The sequence below is a fragment of the Aegilops tauschii genome, chromosome 3 (genome assembly GCF_002575655.3).
Source record: "Aegilops tauschii subsp. strangulata cultivar AL8/78 chromosome 3, Aet v6.0, whole genome shotgun sequence".
NCBI lineage: Eukaryota > Viridiplantae > Streptophyta > Magnoliopsida > Poales > Poaceae > Aegilops > Aegilops tauschii.
Window position 1 is genome coordinate 217,827,216 of NC_053037.3, and position 9,618 is coordinate 217,836,833.

At 45.5% G+C, this 9,618-nt stretch overlaps 1 protein-coding gene across 5 annotated transcripts; it reads right to left on the bottom strand.

Annotated features, from left to right (window-relative positions):
* Positions 1-254: 254 nt before the first annotated feature.
* Positions 255-9,618, bottom strand: LOC109756914 (lysophospholipid acyltransferase LPEAT1). Of its 5 annotated transcripts, none has more exons than XM_020315755.4 (10): positions 9,058-9,613; positions 7,618-7,737; positions 7,445-7,482; positions 7,204-7,268; positions 6,005-6,073; positions 5,523-5,588; positions 1,947-2,080; positions 1,222-1,362; positions 1,046-1,109; positions 255-650 (listed from the first exon to the last, which is right to left on the bottom strand). In XM_020315755.4, the coding sequence occupies exons 1-10, from the start codon at positions 9,505-9,507 to the stop codon at positions 631-633; spliced, it is 1,167 nt and encodes a 388-aa protein (XP_020171344.1). In that variant the 5' UTR covers positions 9,508-9,613; the 3' UTR covers positions 255-630. The 5 variants fall into 5 exon arrangements, with proteins under 5 accessions (XP_020171344.1, XP_020171347.1, XP_040259741.1 ...); XM_040403807.3 differs by having other exon boundaries at positions 292-650; positions 971-1,109; positions 9,058-9,612; XM_020315758.4 differs by lacking the exon at positions 5,523-5,588 and having other exon boundaries at positions 9,058-9,618.

The following is a 9,618-nucleotide window of genomic DNA, read 5'->3' on the forward strand; positions in this document are numbered from 1 at the left end:
TCCTCAGGCCAACCCTAAAAGTTGATCTTTGAGACGCCACAACATAGCTGGGGAAATTGTCATGGTGAAAACTTTAAGGTTAATTTCACAATACTTATAATCCAGTCGAGGGTTTAGGTTCCTGCTTTCCTGGGATATTGTTCAAAACTGAGGATCTAGTGCAAAGGGCAAACATGCATTCGCTAAATGTTCTCCATTGACGAGGGACTTCTTCTATTGTAAATAAAACAATTAATATCAAAAGAATAACCAACTGTGCTAAGCAGAAGTTCGATTAGGCCTAGTATCTGATACACACTGGCAGAAGTTCCCATTTAGGACTAATATTTGATACACACTGGCAGAAGTTCCCATTTAGGACTAATATTTGATACACACTGGCAGAACTTCCATTAGGACTCCGCATTAGTGGATATCAAACAAATCACATGCCGAATCAAATAAACAGAAGTTAGTTTTCAACTTTTACCCGTCTATCTCTATTTCTTCTGGCCCCAAGACCTAACTCAGGTTTGTTTCAAAGGCGCACACATGTACATGGTGTCTGACCTCACTGAGAAAGAAAAAACGACAAATTTAATTCACGATGTACAAAGACAAAAAGTAAAACTATCATCATGTGTATCCAAATTAGCTTTGACACAACAGTCCTGCAGGGAAGACCAAGTAGATGATTCAGTTCCCCCGAAAAAATATAATTGATGATTCAGTTATGTGAAGCAAATGGTGGCTCTTGAAAGGGCCAAAAACAGGGAAACCAAGAAGCGAAAACGCAATGATTGACCAAGCAAAACAATTATGCCAGGCATCATTATTGAACTATAATGTTTAATGGTTTCTATACAATTTAGTATAAGGAGGGAATTCATCTCAAAATAGGTATAATGTATTCATCAATCAACATACTCCTCAAACAGAGAAACCATGAATCACATGATCAGCTAAAGTTGGAATACATTCTTACAATCACCTCAACAGATAGTGTACAGAGAGTGATGCAAGGGCTTTCAATCATCTTTCTGATGCAGGGCACGAGGACTATTACCATTAAGTGCCGCATGATACGCACGCTTTTCAGCCAGCCCAAGATTAGACAGAACTAAATTACCCTGCAGGAAAAGGTTTGTTTTATGGTGACAATCCTGAACGAGGTTCATACACCATGGTAGATTATTAAATGAACATATAATCATGTTCAAGCTAAGGGAATATGAAGAATACCTCAGTCGCAAGCAATTTTCTGACGTTGTTGGCATAGACTCTAGGATCCTGCTTTTCTTGCTCAGAAGGATAGTATACAGGCAAGCGAACCACCTCTATGTAATTTGCAAATTGACAGAGGAGCAAAAACACATGACGTGCCTGCAAGTTGGGATGAGACAAAATGCCATTTTTGTTTCAGAAATTCAACTAATCAAGACGAGAGACTATATTATATGTTAGTATAGAAGATATAAATGCACGCACCACATAAAATATACCCGAAACAGAGTTTACCAGTTCACATGCCACATACTTCTGGTAAGTATAGTAACCATAAATAATTGTAGGGCTCTTGCGTACAAGATTAAAAAAAAACTAACCATTGCTATGTCATGCACAATATGAAGTAAGAGTATCTTTCTAGACGTGTCGATGTATCCATCTTGCAGCATACGATTATCAATTTATCAAATTAGAGAAATTTTAGAGTAACAAAGTAGCAGCCTTGTTTCAACATGGAAGATGATACTTTGCTGAACATGGAAAATAAAGGTGTAAGAAGTTTGAGAAAAAGTAATCACTGCAAGATCCTACATGGGACAAAATGCAACTCTTTCTTTTTGCGATTATTAATAAGCCGTACAAAATCTACATAGAAGGTTCCCACACATTGCTCATGCATACGCGCCTACTTGCAAGTTCATATACTACCATTAAATGCTAATCTGTAATTTGATGCTTACCCCATCCATGGAGTCCCAGGCTGGACTAAATCTCCTGCAAGGATATCTCAAAATTACAGGTTGCAATGGTGCCCTTGCAAGAAAGGCTCCTGTCTTAAATGGGAGAAGGTAATCCCCATTCGTAGTAGTACCCTCTGACAAAAGATGAAAAACAGCACTATAAACAAACGAAAGACATGTTTTTAAAGCTACAAACGTAACAAATTTGAGGCTGAAAACATCCCCATTCGTAGTAGTACCCTCTAAGAAAAGAAGAAAAAACAGGACTATAAACAAAGGAAAGACATATTTTTAGAGCTACAAACATGACAAAGTTGAGGTTGAAAACTGAAAGAGCACAATGAAGCAATGGGCAAGAACTTATAGCTCCTAATCTGTCAGGAGCCCTCCCCTGACTGGTATGTGGGCTTGCCACGGGACCGGTACATGGACCTGGCCCATCAGGAGACCATCAAGCACTACAGACTACAAGTACTAGGGAGAAGGCAACGCTCTGCTCATCCAGGCGGCAGCTACTGTTCTTCTTCCTTCTTTTTCCCCCAATTCATGTATCCTCAGATTTGTACCTAAATCACCATTGAATCCGTGAGAGAGGTAATAGCTCGGGTGAACCACTGTTAGGTTGCTAACATCTGGTAGTCAGAGCCGGTAAACATTCCCTCAAATTTTTTCACCACCACCATCTCCCCCGATTCCCCAATTTTCACCGGCGACGGTACCATGTCCGATCCAGAGCAGGCTCCTCGTTCCCTCGTCTATCCACCGGAGTGGGATGCCATGACCGCAGATGAGCAGATGATGTGGTTTCCCGCCCTGCTATTGGCGCAGCTGGATAGTATCATGTCCAAGTTCGCGGCTGCACGTGCAGTCGATCCGGCCGAGGCTACCTCGAGTGTCGATCAGGCTGCCTCCCCTGCTACTGCTTCGGCTACCTCAACCTCTGCCCTGGTCATGTCTCACACCGACCGCGCAACCACGGCTGCTCCACCCACCATCGCCGAGGAGGTCCATGACACCACCACCGCATCCGACCCCAATCCCGCGATCGGCACCAACAACACCACAGCCAACCTTCGAACGAACGGAGTGGAAATCCAGGAGGAGAACCAGGTGGTGGCAACGGCAACCCAGGCCGTCAACATCACCATCGGCGGCAAGTTCACCACTCCCGCACCTCCATTGGTGGCGTCTTCTCCAGAAGTCTCCACCGAGCTTGCCGTCCTCCCCAGCTTCTTCTCCTCAACCATCAAGGTCCAGGAGGTCCTAGAGATTACCCATCATGCGTCCCTTGACTGCATCGCCACGACGCCTGTGACCTGTTCGACAGTGTGCCTGAACCAAGTCACTGTCACATTGTCGCTCGCGTCGCTAGTCATGACGGCACCTCTACTCCCAGCAACCACACCTGTGCTCGTCACCAACCTCATGCACACTGCTAGCAACGGTGATTCTAACCTGTGGGCACTCCTGGCCATGGAGGACGAGCTCCTTACCACTCCATCTCCTCTGATATTCTCAGCTGTCGATTCAAAGCAGCCATTCCTGAACCATGATTTGGACAGCTCGCCGCACACAAGGCACCAGGGGGCTGCTGCTGCGGCCCATGCCGTGGCCATCATTTTGGGAAGCTCTTATTGCAGATGAAATGGAAACTCGACCCATTCCATGGCCGTCATTTGCAATCGGTGTGCCAGCAGAAGTCTGTCGTTCTACTGTTGCCCATTGGAACTTCTCGGTGACTACTTCTGTTCATGACCTTCGTACATGGTCGTTCAGGGCACATCCGTTTTGTCTGTCCAAGTGTGTGGCATTGGCTTGACTAGCAATTCTAATCCGAAGAAACTATTTCATATTGGAGATTTTGTGTACAATACATGGCAACGGTGGTACAATCTCAGTGGATACTTCATAGAGCATCATTCTTGTCTGGCTCCTGAACCGCGTAAATTCGCTCAGGGTACCATGGCTGTGCATTTGTTTAGGAGTGTCAAGAAATGGGGTGCTTGGAACACGGATCGCTCGATCAGTATTGGCCTTCAGTTTACACAGTTTGAGTCATTGCTTTCTGCTCTAGCTACCATCTTTGAACAATGGCCGCTACCTATTTCGAGCATACTGCTGCATGTAAATTTCCTAGGCCTGACAAATTGAAGGGCACAATGCAGACCATGAACATATCCATGCAGTGGCAATTTTTTAGCCAAGAAAAATTTCAAAGCAGTGGTTGTTTTGCTCTAGAATGCAGTTCTGAACAATATGGTACACAGTGGCAATCTTGGTGTCTACTGGATCAGGCAACATCTGAATTTAAACACTTAAGTCAAAAATGTTGCAGCCAAATGGTGGTGCAGGAAACATCGAGTCTCAGAACACTTTCTACACCAAGTTATCTTACCCGTTTTGGACCAGAAGCAATTCACAGGGAGCTAGTGAACTACAATGGCATACAATTTTATCCTTGCTGCATAGGGCACTCACGGGAAGATGCTGAATTCGGAGTGCATCATGTATACATGAGCACTAGTAGGACACTGCTGATGTTGCTGTTTGACTGGCCTTTATTTCCATATACAGAGTTCCTTGTTGGAAAAATGGCAGCATTTAGGAATTCAAGTGCAGTCAATGCCTCTGGGAACTCCAGTCATCAGCATTACTTTGATGAATGTATGAAGTTATGGCCTTCTGCTGCTGGAACTAATGAGAATATACTTGGTCAGAGGAGTTGGCAGTCTCGCTGCAATGTCAATATGGCCCTTCTCACAGCTCTAAACCTGTATAAACTGCGAGTACTGCGGTGTACTAGTTCGGCTGCTCCTCGGTTTCTTCATACATCCATTGGTTTTTGGTTGGGGAGGCAACATTTGTCATTTCCTGAACTTGATGCAGACGCATGCAGACATGAGCACATACATGCTGCAAGTGAGGAAGATCCAAGATGGTACTCTTTATTCTGTGATTGCTCCTTTGATCTTACCAAGGCTCCGGTTGTTGTTTGGGTCGACTACCCTGCCGACGAAATACGCAAGTCGCTGGATCCCACCATGCTAGCTTCTGGTCTTCCATCGCCAAAGATTCCAATGGTGCTGGTAGTCAGCAAGAGAGCACAGGACATGAGCTGTATGGCACCCTCTACATGCTACAATCAGGATCATTTTCAAGAAGGGAGGGGTGTCATCACCATCGCCGCTGTCTTCGCGCAAGGCTCTGTCGACCATGAGTACTACTTTCTCGGCTTCGACCACGACTGTGCTGAAAATGACTACTTCCTCGACGCTTTCTTCGGTGGGGCTCCCATCGGCCACAACCACTGTTACTACTTCGTTGAAGTCCACTCTGGCTCCAGTCGTCACTACAACCAAATCAAGCATCATCAATTGCAATGGGATCCGGGTGGTTCTGGGTGGTGTCGGCTTGGTGTCAAGCCGAATTCAAGAAGGGAGGGATGTCAGGAGCCCTCCCCTAACTGATGCCCCGGGACCGATACATGGGCCCGGCCCATCGGGAGACCATCAAGCACTACAGACTACAAGTACTAGGGAGAAGGCAACGCTCTGCTCATCCAGTGGATCAACGAACCGGCGGCGGCGGCTACTGTTCTTCTTCCTTCTTTTCCCCCCAATTCATGTATCCTCAGATTTGTACCTAAACCGCCATTGAATCCGTGAGAGAGGTAATAGCTCGGGTGACCCACTGTTAGGTTGCTAACATAATCAAGCATATTTTCATCATAATATACTCAAATAGTTCTAAGTTAAGACGAGACATAGGATGATTACATCATAAAGGATTCAAAAATACAAAGGTGAACATGATTCTAAAATACCACGGATGTCATTTCTTCGCGAAACTTCACACTTGAGTGGAATTCGACCATGTATGTTACAAAAAAAAACAGAATTAATTATTTTTTCTAGTATTTTTCCTATTTACTATTCATAATGGGCGCTCGTGGATTCATGTTTGAAAAATCCGCGTCCGACTAATATGTTGATAAACAATAATGAGTAATCACATATAAACTGAGCAACCACTGTACATAAAAATGAGTGTACACTAACCAGGAAAGAGTAAGATCATAGGGGAATTCTCGTCTTGTGAAACCTCATGGAGCCTTTCAGTTACAGCACCTAGACATTGTATGAACAGTTCAGTCAAAAGCGAAGAAAGCTACAAGACATATTGAACCCTAACTATTAACAAAATAATGCCATGTTGAAAAGAATCTTCCCCGCAGAACAAAGAAAATAAGGAGTCCGTAAAGAGAGATCTGAAGGACTGGAATATCATCAAAGAACTAGCCATGGACAGGGGTGCGTGGAAGTTAGCTATCGACATGCAGTGGCGGAGCGTGACAACTGATGAGCAACCAGGGGGGGGGGGGGGGGGGGGGGGGGGGATCAATTTCAAACTAAAAGCAAAATACGATATACAGCTTATATACATCTATCTATATAGCTTGTTCACTAAGACAAATGGTAACACCAACATACCTGGTATTGTGGACAATTACTATTATCGAGTGCTCCATAGCGACTGGCCAAAAGAAGTGCTCTATAGCCATAACAGTAGAATACAGTGGACTGGCCAAAAGGCAACTATGGAGCACACCAGCCAGCAGCCAGCGCCCGACACCAAGAAGGAGAAGGGGCAGCAGGCAGCTGGGCTCGGCGCAGCAGCCCGGAGGGGCAGAGGGTGGAGATAGTTGGCAACCGCCAACCCGAGTGTCAGGTCGGCGGACGGTGGCGGTTGGCAGCAGTGGTGACTGGTAAGCGGCGGTTGGCAGTCAAGCCAAGACGGCGCCATCCATGGCGATTTGGGGGATAGAGAAAAATTTCTGTCGATTTGGGGAAAGGAGGAGGAGAGACGAGCGTGCATCAGTTGTGGGAGAGGTTGTCAGTTCGTTGGGCTGGGGCCTAGGAGGGAGGGGTGTATACTGGGCTGGGCTGAAACGCTTAGTACTAAATTAGTTCTGCAATTTTGGAAGTGGGGCTCATGGCCCCCATGGCCTCCAAGAGGCTCCGCCAGTGTCCACGTGCCAGAACCATGAGTTGGTTTCGAGATCTTATGGGTTTCAGCTCTAGCCTACCTCAACTTGTTTGGGACTAAAGGCTTAGTCGTTGCTGCTGTTGTAATAAAAATCAATGGCATATTTGAATCAGTACCAAAAATAAGCATTTTGGTAATGGACATTTTTTGAACACTGAGAATAACGAGTAAGATTGCAAAATGACATCAATGAATGCATGTCAATACATACCTGAGACACCTTTAGAATCTGAACATTTGGATTCTCGTTGAACAAAAATGCACCCAAGACATTTGCTGCAATCAAGAGAGAAATACCCTCAATATATTATATGCAAGATTGACATAAATAGAAAATTTTAAGCTCACAGAAACTTTTAAAGTGAAATGAATATAACAATTAAGGCTATCTTTTCACATACTGTCTTAATAAGGCACTTTCTACAAACACTAATAAGAAAAAATTAAGTTACCTTATGAGACCAATCAACGGCAACTTGGACACTGAGTTCTACAAAGAATAATTAAGCATGAACAAGGCATTTAGATTGAAGAAGATGTAAGTTCATACAATTATAAGTAATTGTGCAAAAATAATTTTGCAGGGAAGTCACTGTATCAACATGAATAACATTGTCTTTGGTACCTTAGCAACAAAACTCGGAGAAGAAGCTGACATATGATAAAGAATGTCCACATATGACACATGATTAGATACAATCGCCCCTGGTCTTTCCAGTTCTTCATAGTGATCTTTAGGTACATCCTGAACAAAATATTATACTAACATGACACGGGAACCAGGAAGCAAAATTACAGTTCGGTCGCATGGACACATGTCATGTGGGGGCAGCAGTATAAGCTGTGGGACCGCCGCTATGTAGCGCCAGGCCAGTCGGCAGCACAGCTAGGGTCGCACTGCCTGCCTTGCCCCACAAGTTAGGTTTCCATTAAAATTTCCAAAGATAGAGTTTCTATCCCTTATGGATTAGATTAGTTCGGGGTGAATCCGGCAACTCCCCGAGTTAAAAACCAAACCAATTTTAGTAGAGGGAAGGGGGTGGTACCCTTATTAGCATCAGGAGACCCAGGGCGGCTTGCCCCTGCTCGCCCCTGCCCCTAATCATGGGTCACAATAACACAAGAGAGGTGATATACAATGCTTGTACAAGACAATACATGAAGAAGATCGCAGGAAACAATTGGCATTTTTGTATGTACAATTTTTTCCAACAAAACTAACATGCCACCCAAGAGGTTCTAAAGAAAAAAGAGACACTTATGACCAATTTAAGCTTCCGCATTCTGCATCCATGAAGAATCCAAGACATGTTGCAACCATTTAGTTTAGCTTTCACACTGAACATGTTTGCTAATTTCAAGTTACGATAAAGCTTAATTAGAATACATAAATAGATCTTAACATGTAGGGAATATGACACCAATTCAACTTCCAGTTTGATGAAGTGTTGATCCAATGGATCTACACAGGAACAAACTGCAGGAACATTCTTTTTCTTAGCAACACAATAAAACTGTAATTTGCATATGAGGTTATAACAAGCATCTTTAAGCCATATGGAGGAGTTTAACCACAATTGTCCAAGCACTATGTTTACCGGAGGAACATTCATTCGTCCATTTGCAGCATATTCTAATGCTTATCACCGCATACTGCATGTTCCAAATTTTGCATGCACTTACACACAAAGAGACCAAAACCGGCAACCAATTGATATGGGCCCGTGACTGCAGGTATAAAACAGTTCTCATGCCAACATGAGAGATGCTGCAGTGCAAACATTACCAGATTAGTAGCGAGTACTCGCCTAGCAAATAGCCACACACATTATGTGATTCACCATAGTTACCACAACTTACAGCACCACAGAACATCTGTAGTCCTACGCTGTCACGCACACCTCGGTATCACAACATTCTCTCTCTTTCAAACCAGTGCCATGTTCGCCAACCACGACATAGTCATGTAATGTGGGACCCACTAGCAAGTACTGTACGTAGGGAAACAGCCAGGACACATCGGCTAAATAAATTACAATGTGACAGAGGAAGGTCGCGTGCTGACCTCGGCATTGGGGAAGCTTCGATCGGACACGGGGATCCAGTAGAACCCGAACACGAACAGCATTGCCCGCGACAACACGCGGCCAGCACGCAGCACGGCCTCCCTCCTCAACCCCTGTAGGCGGGGACGGCCCTCTCCCACTCCGCCCACAAACAGCGTGCACACACGGCACACGAGGTAGTAGGCGACGACCAGGAGCACCCCTGCGACGAGACGGAGCGGGAGGAGAACGACGCCCGCCAGCACTAACCGTGCCACCTGCGCCGCAGAGAGCGGCCCGCGGCCCATCGGCCCGTACGCATCACGGCGCGCATAGGGCGCGTACCTGATGTCCAGTTCCTCATCCTCCACCTCAGCGGGCGCGCCGGAGAGGAGCGGCCGCACTGCCTCTTCACCGCCTTCGTCGCCTTCAGGGTGGGAAGGCGCGGCGGTGGTGGTGTCGACGGCCATTGGGGATTGAGGCGAGTGGAGAGAGCCGGGAGGCCGAGATCGGCACGATGGGCGAGCCGAGATCGGCCTGTGTTTTTACGGGTTTGTGTCGGGTAGTTTGGTCTGCGCGTT